Below are 17,408 nucleotides of genomic sequence, written 5' to 3'. Positions count from 1 at the left end.
TATGTTACATGATTTATATTGAAACTACATGCTTAGGCTATCGGTAGCGTGAGTAACCTGCCGTTACTCGCAATAGGTGATTATTATTATCACTCTTATGATAAAATGGTGAAAGAAAATAGAGACCGGGCAAGGATATTGTACGAGTATTGGTGGGTGTAAGAGGTTGTGTCCCGCGGCTAACGGGGCATAGCTTGGTTACACTATTTTTCCTATCTGTGTCGGTTAAGGACCGGCCGTTGCATTGGATTCTAGTCAGGTCACAGACTTATTATCCTGAGCACATACTTGTTTATGGGAGCAGGGAAGGCTCGTTGCTCTCTTGTCGTGGGTTCCGGCTCTTCCGGACCGACTGATTGGAGGCGGGGATGGTGGAGGTCTAAGCACCACACTGAGTCCAGGACTCAGGAGTGGGGGCTTAGAGTCCAAGTTTGGACGGGGACCTAGACCCCTTGACAGGAGAGTGGTGGGTTGGTCCTGCTTGTGACTAGGATACAAGCAGGGCATGTGTTTCGAGGTACCTAGCTGGGCACATTGATTCGTGAATCGCCGGATAATCCGGTACGACTTGCCTACGATCTAGCACCATAGTAAGAACTGGAAGATGAAAGATGGTGAAATGGATCTGTTTGCTCAACTCTTGCTTGAAAGTAGAATATGTGCTTACCTAGAATGGTTAGATAATGAACTAATCATGACTGCTAATAAGAAACATACATAAGGATTCACTACTAGTATTGCTTTTCGCAAAAAAAGGAAACCCAGCAACCCATAAAGCTTATCATATCCTTTGGAGTCGGGAAATTATTCCCACTAGTCGGGTAAGTCTTGCGAGTACATTGTGTACTCAGGGTTTATTTACCACTGTTGCAGGTGCAACTTGAAGAGTAGCTGTTGTGTGGAGGATTCTTATAGTCGGCATAGATGGATCCTTGTATTCTATCGTTAGATGTTTATTGTAATTCCACTGTTTAAATTCCGTACTCTGAACTTAGTATTGTAATAATGTATTTCTAAGAACTCTTGTATGAAATGGACTAAGTATTGTAAACTCATTCTCATTATTGGATCCTGGAGGAAAAATGTGGATTATTCGAGTTCTCCCTTGGGGTGTGCTCGACGGAATCCGTCTGATGTAGCTTGCTTTCGATGTGCTTAGTGTCTGGTGGAAGACGAGCGCCTCCGAATGTGTGTTATTTCGGGCGGTTCTGCCACAAGCCTCGTGGTGGGCACAGGACCGACATGAGACAAAGAAGGGAGTGGATGGGAGGAGGAATGGAGGTTTTTCCTACAAGTTTCACTTGGCATCATCCACACTAGCACAACCACGTAGGAAGCATATAGTGGTGATGTGGTGGGATTTGGACCTATACTCGGGTGCGATAATAATTGAAGAAGCTAAATGGTCACTTTTTAGTTGGAGGACCCATGTGAAAATACACATTAGATTGAGGATCTAGATGGTCACCTTTTTAGTTCAAGGACACGAGTGAAAATCCATAAAAAGTGTAATGACATATGGTGCATTTTACTCTATTTGAAAGTTTTTCCAAAAGTTCTAGACATGGCCGAGTCAAATTAGTTCTAAAAGTTTGACCACTGTCCAAAAGTTCTATTGGTCTGGAAGTCCTAGACTAACGACTCTTTAGTTGGGAGTATATAAACTCATACCACTTCATCTCTAATGCTTGGCCACTCATTCATTGTGACCTAACTATAGCCAAAAGAGCTCAAGAACATCCATGGCGATGAATCCCCCTGACTTTCTAGCTAGATTTGGTGAGAGGTTGAGAGAAGTCAAGAAAAAACAAGATTTGACAAGTTTCTATAAGGCCCAGGTTAGAAACACCTCCGGAGGTTACCAAACAACACCTAAATTCTACTAGGTTTAGAAATTATAATTTTTTTGGCAAAGTCTCCCTCATAAACTTTGCATATCCATAGGTAGAGTCATATAACATAGATGATATAACCCCATAAGTAAAGATATAAGCATCACCTCCCAACACAATAATAGAATAAAAGGACCATCACAATTACAAAGACCATCTCATCCAAAATAACATTTAAGCGTATTACATTGTAAAAACTTTGAATTAAAGAATTAAGCATATTATATACAAATTAGGTGTTTGTGCTCATGAAAGTGCTACTCCCAGATTCCATGCATGTCGCAATAGATAAGATACAATGTGGTTTTCTTCGGAAGGGCCGAAAGGAGGTCAATGGAGGATGTTTCTTGGTTGCTTGGGAGAATGTACAAAGGCCATTAGACCTTGGTAGTTTGAGAATATGAAACTTGGAGATAATGGAAGGTCTCTTCAAAAGAAATGGATTTATTTGAAAGAAACCACAACCGATAGAGCTTGGTGTGGTTTGGACATCGCTACACATCCAAATGTGCAATCAATTTTTCCCAACTCGATGACCACAAATGCGAGGAATGGTAGAATCACTTTATTTTGGACCAACTGACAACTTCATGGCTGCACTTGATTTTTGAAATCCCGCACCGTATAGTAGGCACTTGACAACCGTGCATGGCTGTAGGACATTCGGGGCGGCTTGTCACTCAGTGGATGGTCTGATGGAATTCCTTTAGTTATGAATATTCTTGACACCTTTGTATTAACCACGGATAATGACCAGCATGTTTGGAGGCATGAGGCCTCAGGCTCCTCCTCTAAGTTGGCAAAAAAGTTAGCAAAGATCAAAGAAAAAGGGTTAACACCCTCATCATCTTGGGTACCCCTAGATGCTCTAGAAGTAGTGGAATGCGTCTATGTTTGGGGGAGACTCTCCATGTGCCCCTACTACACTTAAAAACCTAAAGTTAGAAGCTCCTCTCTAGATGCTCACTGGGGCTTCCAAGATATAGAGTCTTGGGCTAAGTTGATTGGAAATCTAGGCTAGCTTAGTTTTTTAGTCTTTACTGTAGACCCCAATACCTTGGTCCAAGTATGAGGGGTGCTTATGTCAACCATTTCTTTTCCCTGTGATACAAAGATTGAAAGATATACAACTCTCCGCCTGAAAGCCCTAGTTTGGTTTTGACTAATTGATGAAACCTATTGGACTAACCCTATGCTCTAAGTGTGTAGATGAGATAGGTTGGCCCAAGTCCAAGAAGGAGCTAGATGGCACTCAAGGTGATGGAGGATGGCCACAAAGTGATGATTAAGTGCTCCAATATGGAAAAGAAGACAGAGAAAAACAAAATGCAAGGGTTGAAGGCAAAGGTATATGCTAGGGCATTTTGTTTTGCTAGTCAAGACGTAGTAGAGTGTGTGATCAGGTTTATGATAGATAGATATACTATTAAGAGGGGAACTCTCACGGTGAATACGGTTATCAAGTGCCACTAGGTGAACTAACTCCATGCATGTGCATTAGGACCTAGTGAGTGCTAACAACCCTTGAAAAATGATTGTGAAAATGCTAACTCACGAACACAAGTGATGGAACTTTGTGGAGTTAACACATTTGCACAAGGGTTGAAGAAGAAGAAGAGAAGGAGGAGCTTTGCTTGCATCAGACAGAACCAGCGCAACCATCGGTCAAATCAGCTCTGTGTCTGGTGGCATACTATAAGCAGCAGAGGCTTGGGTAGCCTACTTAGTTTGCATCGTACGCTGGCATAGAAGCATTGGACAAATAAAGGTTGCGTCCGATGTGATCTGGGAGCTCTCTGCCCCGCATGGCATTTTCATCGGACCAAGTGAAAAGTGGGCATCGTTTAAAATGCTAGCACTATTCACTCAGCGACCAGGTGGGTCAATGAGCATCAGACGCTAGCTTTTGTCTAATGGCCCCTATCGGACGTGTTCAATGGATCTGTATGCTCTCTAGACCGCATTAGACAATGGAGGTCAATTGGTCCGATGTGGCATCAGACATCAAGGTAGCAGAGGTGTGCAAAGAGAGCCATTGGGTGGCAACGATCGCCTTCAAATGGCTAGTGACACGTGGCTTCATCTGGAGCATCAGGCGCTGGCGCGTTTGTCTGATGTGGACACTATAGCGTCCGATGGCCACACAGTTAGCCAATAAGTGGGCAACAACAACTTGAGTCAGAGGTTGGTCGGCTTGGTCTCACTCTCTTGGCCATTTTGATCAGTGACACAACCTTGTGAGCCTTGTCTACCTCTCACTCATGTCCTTCATTGATACATCATCATAGTGAGATTGGGAGAGCATCCAAGTGCATTTGCTTAGAGTTGAGGTATTTAGTGGCACTTGTGATCATGTTGTTGCAGGATTTCTTGATACTCTTGGTTGTTTCCGCCACTTAGATGGCTTGGAGTAGCGGAGGATCATTGAGTGGTATTAGTGATTGTTGCTGGCTCTGACCATGGTGATTGTGAGGGGTTCTTGTACCTATTCTTCGCGAGAGACCACGAAAGGAAACTCTAGTGGATTGCTCGTGGCTTGTGGATCCTCTCTTGTGTTGGTTCTTATGGCGCCCAAGTGGTGGGCTAGACGTGTGATGCCTATTAGCGCGTGAGCCACCAAGTGAGTGTATCGCCACAACATGGACTAGGTTGCCGACAAGCAATTGAACCATGAGATAAATTTCTTTTGTCCCAATTGTCTTTTGGTATTCTCAATTGACGCTTGCCCAGTTCGATATTGCTCATGACCTCACTTTTATTTCATACATACATACATACTTGTCTTGTGTTGTAGTAGCTTGCTTGTGTAGATAGTTGATAGTTTAGTTGAGACTAATTGTAACTAGTTCTCTTGCTAGCTTACTAGTTGTAGTAGCTGTGACATAACATGCTTGATTGCGTGAAATCAACATAGAGATCATAGCTACTAGTATGTGGTAGGTAGCTTGCTAGTTGGTAAAATTAGAGCTAGAGCTAAATCGCATATTCGCTATCTTATTTTCTAACAAGTTGCTCTAGTATTTTTGTAGAGTTTTTATTAGGTTATTCACACCCCTCTAGCTATTTTAGGACCTTTGAAGTGGCATCGGAGGCGTGTTCATCGTTAATTTGAGGCTTAACAACCTTCGGTGTCAAAATAGCTCAAATCAACAACACTAGAAGGCCACCCCAATTTTATGGCACCAACTATGGCTATTGGAAAGCAAAGATGTGCACACACTTGAAATCAATGAATAGAAAGATATGGGAGGTTGTGGAGAAGAAATTTGAGGTTGCTAATGGGAAGCGTCCCATCGCAAATGAAGAAGAGAAGCTCCAATTCAATGATATTCGTCTTAGTGCCATTCATGATGCAATTAATCCAAAAGTGTTTGAACAAATCAAAGATCTTGAGAATGCTCATGAGGCTTGGAAGAGATTGGAAGAATCGTTTGAGGGCACATAAGTGATCAAGGATGCAAAGCTATATATTCTCAAAGACAAATTGACAAGCTTTAAGGTGCAAGAATGTGATACCATTCCAGTGATGTTCTATAGGCTCCAAGTGATTGTCAATGATCTTAAGAGCTTGGGTGAAAAGGTGGAAGATGAAGATTTCTCTCATTGGTTCTTGAGATGCTTGCCTACAAGGTTTGACACATTGGTCACCATCGTTGTGAGAGGTGGCTTGAAGAACATGACCCTAATCCAAGTACTAGGTGATGTCATCACATAAGAGGCATACCATGTAGAAAGGGATGCAGTTAGTCAAGAGGATGAGAAGAATAAGAAGAGTGTGGCATTCAAGGCCACATCACCATCAAAGATCAAGGGCAAGACAAAGAAAGAAGAATCAAGTGATGATGAATGCTCAAGTGCTTGTGATGATGAAGATGAAGAAATGGCTCTCTTTGTGTGGAGATTTGGCAAATTCATGAAGAAGAAGGGCTATGGTGCTAGAAGAAGAAAGGCATCATCCAAGAACAAAGGAAGAACCAAGGAGATGCTTCAAGTGCAAGAGCAAGGATCATCTCATTGCAGAGTGCCCATATACAATAAGAAAGACAAGAAGAAGGATAAGAAGAAGGACAAAGAAGGCAAGAAAAGAAGAAGGGCCACTCATATTGTGTCACATGGGATAGTGATGTTTTCTTTAGTGATGATGATGATAGTGATGATGGGAGGAAGACAACCAAGAAGAAGGCGCTTGATAGTATTGCCATCAACAACAAGCCTTCTCTCTTTGCTGCTCTATCAACATGCTTCATGGCTAAGGCCACTAAGGTACAATCCGATGATGAGAGCGATAGTGAGAGTGAGGATGAGGAGGAGCCCTCTAAGAAGGAAATCTTTGAGATGTTGCAAGAGGCTCAGTCTTATATGGATGAGAAGAGAATGTAACTCAAAGAATTGCGCAAGAAGCATCAAGATCTTGAGTAATCCTTTGATGAGCTCAATGCTACTCATGGGAGGCTAGTGGAAGCCCATGAGAAGCTTGAAAAAGATAACTCTTCTCTTGTTCCTCAAAAAGAGAAGGAACCTATTGCAACATGCAGTGTAGGAGTCACTTGTGATATTCTTGATGAAACTTTCTATAATCCTATTGTTGTTGCTCCTACTAATGCTTCAGGTAGCTCATCCACTACTACTTCACCTATAAGTGATGGTTTCACCTGTGATGCCTCACTTATGGTGAAAAATGAGTCTCTCAAGAGAGAGGTCAATGAGCTCACTCATGCTCTAGGAAAGGCCTATGGTGCTGAGGCCCACTTGCTAAAGTGATTGGGTAGCCAACACTTTTCTCTCAACAAAGAGGGATTGAGCTATATCCCCAAGATTTGTAAGGCGGCCTTTGCTATTCACAATACTAGTTTTGTGAAGAGCAATGATCGGTTTTGCAATAGATGCAAGCAAGTCGGGCATCTAGAGCAATATTGCAAGAACAAGAACAAAAATGCTAATGTATCCTCCATTCAATTTGATTCTTGCTATATGCTTACCAAGGGTGTTGATGGTGTGTAATAGGAATCTGACATAGGGGCATATATGGAATTAAGAAAAAGAAGTGAGGCTTACTTGAAAAGTTGGTAATCCAGCTATTACTATCCATAATAAATATAGGCCTCTCCCGCAGCACTGCCATATTAGTCTTACTAATCCCTTGATTACACCCTAGTCTCTCCCATCGACCCATGGACTCAAACCAAAAACTGCTCTCATCGCCGCCGCCACCGATGCCACCACCACCACCACCACCAAAAAATGGTAACACTAAGGCCCACCCACCTCTCGTCTCCACAAAGTTGCATGATGAAGGAGATGGAAGCGTCGTAGGAGTAGGTGATATGGAAGGTGCTACTCTCCGCTGTGGATCACCACGCGCATCGCCCCACGAGCTCTCTGGATCTGGCCGCCATGAGCTCTATGGATCTGACTGCCATGAGCTCTCCGGATCTAGCCGCCATGAGCTCTATGGATCTAACCGCCATGAGCTCTCCGGATCTGGCCGCCACGAGCTCTCTGGATCTGGCCGCCATGAGCTCTCTGGATCAGACCGCCATGAGCTCTCTAGATCTGGCTGCCACGAGCTCTCCAGATCTGGCCACCGCCTTGAGGGCAGAACTTCATCGAGATCTTTGGTGGGTTGTCCTAGTAGGGACAAGCTAACTGCTGAGCAACGTGGTTTGCCACGGCGGCACTCGCGTGTGGTGGCTAGGCTTGGATTAGCTGGTCTTGGCACCGTTGCTGCAGTGGACGACTGGCCTTACACTTGTGCCGATTGCTCCATGACCTTTGGTCGGGAGACGGCACTGTCTGGGCACATGAGGTCACACAAGCGTGACCACCTCTCCTCCGACTCTGAGGAGGATGTGCGCACACCGAATAGGAGAAGGAAGAAGCGGAAGTCAAAGCTGAGGACCGTGACGCCGCTGGAGGCAACATGGGGCAACCACGCTCACCGCAATGGAACCCCTAGAGATGCCCCTGCTGAGGTAAATGTTTCGGGATCTGGGTCTAATGTCATTGTTCCCAACATTGCGGCCACCATGCCCGACAGCAAAGAGGTCATAGAGAACGACCATAGCAACGATGATATTTCCGTGATTGTCATTGACAACGACGATGATGATGCAAATCATGTCATCGCCATCACGGGGTCTAATGGAGCACCTAGCCAAGCTCCTGATGCGGCAGTAGCTCTAGCCATGGCACCAGCTCCTGTGGTGGCCGTGCCAACTCCTACGCCTGCACCTCATGCTGCTGCAACATCTTTGAACACTGAAGGAGCTCCTGTTGTTACATCAACAGTGGCCGTGACAATTCCACCAGCTGTGGATGGCCCTTACAATACCATGGGCTGGTGGATCCCAGCTGGCGCTCCCAGAAGCTCCATCCTCGTGCTTCCTACGTCAATGGTGCCAGTGCACCAACCACCTCAAGGGACCATGGCTATGGCTGTCAGTCCTGTGACGGGTCATTTCTCAGCTGCCAACACCTTCACTGGCTGGTCACTCATTGGAACTACCAGCAGCATCCTTCCAGCAACCCCCTTGCACAATCAAGAGGATAATCCACAGGAAGAGATTGTAGCAGAGGCGCCCCACAACCACGGACACTGCAGCGTCAGTCCATTATTCCCATTCTCAAGGAGACAAGAGATAGCAGTTGTGTCTGGCAATGACATTGCCAGCAGCTCCTCCACTCCTCGCCCTAGCATTGTTGAGCCCTCCCAATCTATTGGGGTCAACAACTACTTGGCAACCATTGATGCCCCTGTCAATACCATGGGCCGCCGCTTGCCATTCTTCCTAGCTGGCAGAAGCGACACCCAAGCACTTCCTGTGTCCTGGCCAGTGCACCACCGAACTCAAGGGATGGCAATGGATGGCAATCCTTTGATTGGTCATTTCCCAGCTACCATCTCTGCCACTGGCTGGTCATTCCCTGTAACTACCAACAACGTCCTTCCTAGTATTCCCTTGCAGAACCAAGAGGTCAACAACAATGTTGCAGCCATTGATGCTCTTGCCAATACTATGCCCCGCTTGCCATTCTTCCAAACTGGCAGAAGTGCCATCCATGCCCCTCCTGTGTCGATGCCGGTGCACCAGCCAACTCAAGGGATGGCGGCTATGGCTGGCAATCCTGTGACTGGTCATTTCCAAGCTGCTATGGCTAGCGATTGGTTCTCATTCCCTGCAACTATCAGCAGCGTCGTTCCTACAATTCCCTTGCAGAATGAAGAGGAGAATCCACCACAAGGGAGAGTGGTGACTGCGAATGGTGAGCATCCCTCCACTCGTCTCATTGGCTCCAAAACCTTCTTTACATTCCCCTTACAATTTTTTTGAACAGAACTGGCAGACCCCTCACAGAATCAAGTGAAGAATCCACCAGAGCAGACAGTGCCTAGCAACAACGAAGGTCGCACCATTCGTCTTTTTGGCACCAACATTGCTGAAGGTCAGAAAGAAGTCAAAGATTAATAAGTCCATCTGGACTCATGCTCGGCATAATATTTCTTTCCGTTAAACATTACTTTTTTCATTCAAACATTACTTAGTTCAAGCAAGACTTGTAGTCTTTGGTATTTGAATAAGGCTGTGTGTTTTATTTGATCAGACAATTTTTATGTTTTATCTCGATACCTGATAAACACTTGTATGGTTTATCTGATGGAATAAGCTTGTACTGGATGTTTGAACAACTTATGGTGTTTTCTGTTACCCTACCCATACAAAATGAGCATGTAACTTCATATTGTGTTGCTCATCTTCATGTTTTTTTCTGAATGAATTGGTTATGTCAAAATTAATCGGAATGTATCACACCTTCCATGTTTACAGTTGAAACTGGAAAAGCTTTGAGGTCAGAGTCTTTTGACCAGATGGAGTTAGCATCATGGACATCATTTAGCATATGAATTGAACATTGCCACTGAAGATCATATATTTTGAATGGCGAGCCTTGCGGCTACCATTCCAATATTATGTTCTACAAACTTGATACCATTGTTTAGCCTTTCAAGGGTGTCTATCAAATCTATTGCTTGTATCTTGTAGTTTTGCAGGGTGAGAAGTTCTTCATCTGACATGCGTAGTGTACAGTTTAAAAGTTAGATACCTACGAATTTATGGATCAGGTATAACGGTGGTTGATGTATGTGTGCATCATCTCTTTGGGTGGTTGTCATATGTAAAACAGATGTTTCTCATTTATAGAATATGGAGATGTGCAGTGAAAGTTTGATCAATATGATAGGACCTGAATATTTTGAACTCGATCGATGAAATCAGAATGAAACATCACCTTAAACTGTTTGGTACGCAGCAAATGAGAGACGTTCTGGGCGTCCAGGGATAAAAGATTCATTATACTCTTCAAAAATTGAGACCACAATAGAGACGCCCTGATGTTAGTTTGCAGTGGTTCATCCTCAGGTACCTAAATTTGAAATAAGAAATGACTAGGATAAGAAGCAATATTCAACATCTTCTAATTGCTGAATGGGATTAAGGTAGTGATCGAAACTTCAACTTCATTTGTAGGCTGTGTAAATTGCACATTGATTCTTTTAGCTTGAAAATTCTTGTCCCTAAATCAATAGCGTCATAAGGCTCATCCATCAACCATCATTGTAGAAACTGTACCACGGAAATAGGGCTCCATCTGGGTCAACAAAGACAAAGATGTGGTTCAGGGCTTCTATTATTTCTTCTTGGCAGTATCAGAAAACATTTTTTTGAATAAAAAAGCAGGAGCTCTGCCACTCAATTAAGAATAGAAGTTGATACAAAGCCATGACACACCCGCACAACAGTCCAGTCGCTATAGCACTTAGCGACTAAGCCCATCATGCGTCATCGTTGCCTAGCTTTAGCGCAAAAGGGACAAAGCAGCTTCGACTTCCCATGGTACCAACACTGTAGCAAAAAGACGGTTTCTTTCTCCTACTTTTCTGTCTCACTGTAGCAAAAACACTGTAGCGCGCGGGGCAAGCCAGAAAATCGGCTTGTGCGGCTTTGATGAACAGTGCGCGTGTCAGTGAGAGGAGGAGAGGAAGAGAGAGAAAACCAGCTTCGCGCTACAGTGTTCGCGTCAGAAAAACCGGAGCCGCTACGAGCCGTGCCAAACGGGCCTTAAGTGCATGATCTTGAAATTAACGAAGTCACTACATGCATCATTCATCACTGTGGGCACACACACACTCTAATCTAATGAGCATCTTTGCTTTGAAAGACCACTGGAATTGACAAAAGTCGTCACAGACGTCTTGCTATTACAAGTAACATCGACGGCAGTGTTCGGCTGCACTTTAAGTCGGTTTGTTTGGCTTATTTTTTCAGCCGGAACAGTGTTTTCTCTCACAACATTCCAGCATAAACAGTGTTTCTCAGCATGAACAGTAAATAATCTAGCTCAGCCGAACACTCCCGTCTATCACTAAAACAATAATTGAGCAAATGACAACTTACAAGCACATAATAACCCGGTGCAACACACACACTTTTGCTAGTAAACATTAAAATAACAAATACAATATAGGTCTAAAATAAACTATAGATTTCAAATTTTATAGAATGGATAAAACATACCTAGACTACTTCCATTCTTGTTTGCCATAAACGTTTGATAGTTATTTTTTATGTTGTAATGCACGAGCACGTTTGCTAGTAAAAGTAATTTATATCAACTCGTTATCAATTCAATGGCACATAGCTCGCTAACAAATAGAAACACTGGGGCCACCAAATAGACTAGTTCTCTTGCATTTAGGGTATGATAGCTCGGCGCTGCTTATACATTCTTTCTTACCATAATACCATAATATATCTCTATCTCTATATATCTCTATGTCTATCTCTATCTCCATCTCTATCTCTTTCTAATATTAAAGAACGAAGCATTTCTTCCAACCCACTTTTTCATTTTCCAAAATACTATTTTGTCCCCTTCTTTAATTCCTAAACTGCCCTCACACCCTCGTATTTTATATATAACCTGGATTCATGACCCATGCTCATACAAGTTAAAACATCTCGAGTCTAGCAATGATATGATTGACTCCAATACATTGGGTTTCATACAACACATGAGCATGCATGTATGCTAGTAAATATACTAATAAAGAAAGCATTCTTCCATTTGAATAACTGAGCCATCTACCTTTTCTTTCGTCGTGTAGTTGATTCACTACTACACAACCTTTTTGGAGGCAGGCAAAATCGACTAATGGAGGCGGGCATTGCAACCGCCTTCAATCAAAGGCCTCGGTTAACGGAGATCAACGGAGGCGGTTGCTTTGCCCGCCTCCAAACTAAATTAAAGAAACAAAAAAGGAAAAAGCCCATAGCCCGAATCGGGCCTAGCCCTATATCTGGGCCACCGCCACCTCCACCGCAGTAGCAGGGAGCTCGATCCGCCACAGGTGAGCTCGATCTACCATATGGGAGCTCGATCCGAGCTGGGGTAGTTCGATTCGCCGCGTGTGGTGGAGCTCGCCGGCACCGGAGGAGATCCACGCCGCGCACCTGGCCAGATCCGCCAGCGTCGAGGCCAGATCCGGCCTCCCCGTGCACCACTGTCGTTGGATCCACCCACGCCGGGGCCAGATCCGGCCTCCCCGTGTGCCATCGTTGCCGGATCCGCCTGCGCCGGGGCCGGATCTGGTGGAGGTGGTGGAGGAGCGCCGCTAGTAGATCCACCAGCACGCCGGCGCTCACGCGCTGCTGCTCGCCCATGGAGAGGGAGGGAGGAGCGCCGCCACGCAGGGAGAGGGAGGAGGAGTGCCATCACGCTGGGAGAGGGAATGGGGAGAGCGCCGCCGCGCCGGGAAAGGAAGGGGGAGGGCACCGAGGCATCGGGAGAGGGAGGGGGGAGGGCGCTACTGCGTCAGGAAAGGGAGGGGGAAGGGCGCCGCCACACCGGGAGATTAGGGCCACGCGTGGCGTGCTCGGTAGAGAAGGACTGCGCCGCACTTGGGAGAGGAGGGATGCGCGTCAGGGAGGGAGTGGATCGGACAGGGAGTGTTGGAGAGAAATGGAGAAACCCTAAGTAGCACTTATACATGAGGCCGGTAATATGGGCTTTGCTGGGCTTGGTGCTAGGCCAGGATTTTAGGATGCGGGTTTTACAGTGTACCCGCCACAAAAAATGGATTTACGGAGGCAGACGCTTTAAGACAACAACCTCCAAAAATAAAGGATTTTTGGAGGCGGTTGTCTTAGGGCCCCTGCCTCCGTAAATCTATTTTAGGAGGCGGTTATTTTTTAGACCGCCTCCTAAATCGATTTTACGGGATGGACAAACGTGACCACCTCGTAAAATGAAAATGAACGCCTCCGTTAATTGCTCGACATTTTAGGAGGCGTTTGGATTTTGTGCCCGCCTCCGTTAATGTTTGGGCCCCGCCTCCTAAAATCAATTGTGTAGTATTGATTGCCATCCATTTAATAGTATATCAGAAAGTGTAAGACTATAATCTGGGTCCTTAAACTTTTCATTGATTCTAAGTTGGGTCCTCGAACTAAAAAAGTGATCATCTAGGTCCTCCATCTACTGCTAATTCTCACTTCAGTCCTTGAACTAAAAAAGTGACCAACTAGGTCCTCAATCTATTGTTACACTCAACTAAAGGTCCCAAACCTACCATGCCACTGCCAACTGCCTATGTGGTCTTGTCGGTTAAAGTTACAAAAAACACCCTCTCCATCTCATTCCCCTTGCAGTCCCCCTCTCTTGCAATCCACGTCTCTTTTTGTGTTCCGTGGCCACTGAGTGTGTGCCTTCGGAGCCCACGTGTAGCATAAGGCTAATGGATGGTGTAACAACCTAAGTTTTTAACACAAAAATATGAACTTTTCAAAAATTTTGCCTGAATGTGTGAACCATGTAGTCAATAAGTCAAACTTTTCCCCTTCTCGTCCAAACTTCAAAATTGTTTTTACAACAAGCCACTTATCATGAAGTTGACCAAGTCAACAACATGGCGATAGGTATTTTTAAAATGAAATAAAATGTTTCTCGAAGAGACTAAAACTTGGGCTGAATTCGAGCCCGCACATGAATTCAACATGTATCCAATTCTTATATGATTTATTAATGTTTTGAAAAACCAAAGCCCCGAACTCCTCACATCACCTTCAAAGAAAGATTACAATTAAATTAACACATTCATGTAATTTAGTTGCATGCTTGGGTTTTGTTCGGATTTTGTTTGGTGTTTAATCTCTCTCAAACCCTTAAAGAAAATAGGAATGGAAAAACCTTCCTCCTAAACCCCTCTTGGCCTAGCTCGGTTGTCTCCACTGCCAGGCTAGCCCATCAACACTACCTCCCTATCCTCCCAACCTTCTATAGGCCCAGCAGAGCGCCCAACCCGGCCTACCCTCCACCTCCTCCTTCAGGCCTAGCGCACTCTGGCAGCCGCCCCCGCCTCGGCCTATCTAGTGCGCGCCCCACTTTGGAAAGCCTAGCTATCATGACCCAAAGTCGTTCCAACTAAAACCCTTAATAAATACCTCCTTAATAACCTTGCATAGACCCTCAAACACCCAAAAACCATCTTGTTAATCTCTTTATAGGATTCCTAGGGATCTCTACTAGGTCAAGGACTTCTATGGGGGGTACGATCCTAGATACCCATGACAGACTACATGGGCTACGCTGCAAGGGGCGGTCTAGCCCATGAGACAAAGACCTATGGTGCATGGTACTGCTCGGCGTGTACCACAAGACATCAAGGGCGATATCCTAAAGATGCTATGAGATCTCTTAGGATATGTGTCTATAGAATATCGTCGACAGTCCTCTGAGGGGTATCCCATGAAGGTAGATTGATCGGCAGAGAGACGTGTAATCAAGAACAAGAAGACAACAGAGACACATGAGTTATACAGGTTTAGGCTGTCAGTATGACGTAATACCCTACTCCTATGGTCTGTTGGATTGTATTAGTTATCGTATGATATTGTGTGAGTTTGGAGGGGGTCCCTGCCTGCCTTATATAGTCCAGGGGGCAGGGTTACAAGTCGGTTAGATCTAAGAGATAACCAGAAAGTAATAACAGATTACAGGAATCATGGGATCATACGTATCCTAACAGATCTTGTAGCATCTTCAGGATATATTCCTAGTATCTTGCGGGAGGCACCGAGCAAAGTCATGCCCCGTAAGGCTTCATCTCGTGGGCTGGGCCACCCCTAGGGGCACATCCCATGTGGTCTGCCATAGGTATTCAGGGTCGTACCCCCCCACAGCTAGTCCCGAGCGCCTTGTACCCGTTGTGCAATGCCATCTTGAGCTTGTCCAAGCAGGTTCAAACAAAGCCGAGCAGTCAAACTCATGGTCCGACCACTGTGATGAGTTGTCGAGAGTTGTGAGCAGTTGCCGAGCAGCGTGAATCATTGTCGAGCATCATGAACCATCGCTGAGCAGCGTGAACCGTCGCCGAGTAGTGTAACCCAAGTACGGCTTGCCATAAGGGTGTAAGGAGCTCAAGTTCAGAATTGAAATTTTTTTTGCAGTGGACTAAGTGTGCCCACTTAGAGTCTGACCACGAGAAAAAGAGTCTTCTTTAGCTTCAAGAGGCGCAGAGTCTTCCAGATTAAAGCAAACACACTCACCGCAAGGTGAAGTGTACCCACTTAGTCCCCGAGCCTGATAGTAGATGACGTAGTCATGTGGTGCCAGGGTCCAAAGTAGAAAAATAGTAAAAGACTAGCCGAGCAGGTAGCTAGTCCCCGGGTGTAGCCCCAAAATGAAAAAAGCACATTCACCGCAAGGTGAAGTGTGCCCACTTAGTCCCTGAGCCTGATAGTAGGTGACGTGGTCACATGGTGCCAGGGTCAGAAACAGCAGACAACTGAAGAAATATCCCCAATGCAGTGAGGAACCGAGACGTAATGCTGACGCAGTCCCTGAGCCACAAGAGGAAATCTTGGAGAAAACAAAATCACAGAGAAAATACCAGAGTAATGGCTATACAGTAGTAATTACTAATCCATAACAGTTGGTGGAGAAGTTGGCCAATATTTGGCTAGTCGTAATAGACTATGGAGCTAAATGGGCGATACGGGCCGTGGTTGTGCAAAAGCCCAAGTAACGGCCCACCTTGATGTTCCGAAGAATTCAGAGAGGCACAAATCTAGGAACGGTTTCCCAAAAACCCTCAAATGCGAATTCGTTTTCCTCCTTAGCCGTCACACTTCTAGATTCATACGTGCTTCCACTGCTAATCCCGAATCAGATCTGAGACATGGCACCGAAGAAAGGAGCTATGAAACCAAAGAGGGCGGCTGCCGTAGCCAGCCGTGATGAGGAATGGGTGCCATCGAGGATGGGGGAGGCGAAGATCAATAGGCTGGTGGAGGTGGACATTCTTCCTGACCAAGTCACCATCGGATGGCGGCTAGCCAATGGTGAGCCTTTCCCTATGCCTCATACTGATGAAGTAGTGGTGTTTGAGGATTATTTCTAGTGCGGGTTGGGATTTCCTGTTCATCCTTTCCTAAGGGATCTGTTGGAGTTCTAGGCTATTAGTCTGTGCAATCTCCACCCAAACACCATTTTACACATCTCGATCTTTATCCACTTCTGCAAAGTGTATCTTGGGGTTCTTCCACACTTCAATCTCTTCATACACCTATTCTGGTTGAAGAAGAAAGGCGGCGGTGGTTCTAAGGTGGTCGGTGGAGTGTATCTACAACTTTAGGATGGAATGGCGAGCGAGTACATCACTATATCACTGAATACTTCTCTAAAGGGGTGGAACACTAGGTGGTTCTACATGAAACAGAGCCATCCTGCAATCAGCTGTGACGTCGACCACATCCCGGAGAACTAAAAGAGCTGGTCGGAGAAACCGAGCAGTGTAGACATAGAGCAGGTGAGGGAGCTCCTCGACCTGATAAAAGGCGTGGAGATTAACGATGGACTGGTGGCAGCAAGCTTCATAGTGCGCCCCATCTAGCCCTGCAAGGAGAGGGCCCACCTAGGCTTTGACTTCAAGGGCGACGATGATGGCACCTAGGAGAGACCGGGGAGGCTGAAGAGGAGTGAAGTGCTAGAGTGGGCTGCAGAGCTGTTTGCTCCAAACACCTCATTCAGCGTGTCAAGGCAGACAAGGGCCTTCAACTATACAAATCCACCTCCTCGGGTAACCATCCCAAGTGTTTTGTTCATGATGCTTTTTATCCATGATTGTTGCCGAGTAGTGAACTGATTCACTTATGCAAAGATCCATTCACAGGAGAGAGCGGTGTACTTCTCGGGGGTGCCGAGGGGCGATTGGCCGTAGGTAGTAGATGCCCGGCCACCAGCTTGGCTTGAAGAAGATGCAGCCAATGCCTCGTCAAAGTCCAAAGGTGCAGACGCTGGTCGGACGGAGAGTACCCCCTAGTATTGGAGAAAGTCCAGGGGAAGCAGGCAGCGGCAGATGAGCCGGCCTAGAAAAGAGGAAGATAGCGGGTGCTATTCCCCACAAACCGGGTGGCATCTCGCTTGGTGGTGACCAGACCACTCGGACACGAAGTGTGG

General features: G+C 45.6%; 1 protein-coding gene across 1 annotated transcript; it reads left to right on the top strand.

Moving 5' to 3' along the window:
* Window positions 1-8,746: 8,746 nt before the first annotated feature.
* On the top strand, window positions 8,747-9,558 carry LOC136483212 (uncharacterized). Its single transcript, XM_066480265.1, has 2 exons — window positions 8,747-9,155; window positions 9,228-9,558. Exons 1-2 carry the CDS (start codon window positions 8,747-8,749, stop codon window positions 9,356-9,358), a joined length of 540 nt encoding a protein of 179 aa, XP_066336362.1. The 3' UTR covers window positions 9,359-9,558.
* Window positions 9,559-17,408: the final 7,850 nt, after the last annotated feature.

The sequence above is a fragment of the Miscanthus floridulus genome, chromosome 9 (assembly GCF_019320115.1).
Source record: "Miscanthus floridulus cultivar M001 chromosome 9, ASM1932011v1, whole genome shotgun sequence".
NCBI lineage: Eukaryota > Viridiplantae > Streptophyta > Magnoliopsida > Poales > Poaceae > Miscanthus > Miscanthus floridulus.
Note: the sequence above shows the minus strand (reverse complement) of the source record. Positions and strands in the feature narration are given on the sequence as shown.

Coding starts and splice junctions, on each gene's coding strand:
- LOC136483212 (XM_066480265.1), top strand. CDS start 8,747: ATGGCAATGGATGGCAATCCTTTGATTGGTCATTTCCCAGCTACCATC. Junction 9,156..9,227: donor GAGAGTGGTGACTGCGAATG/GTGAGCATCCCT, acceptor TTTTTTGAACAG/AACTGGCAGACCCCTCACAG.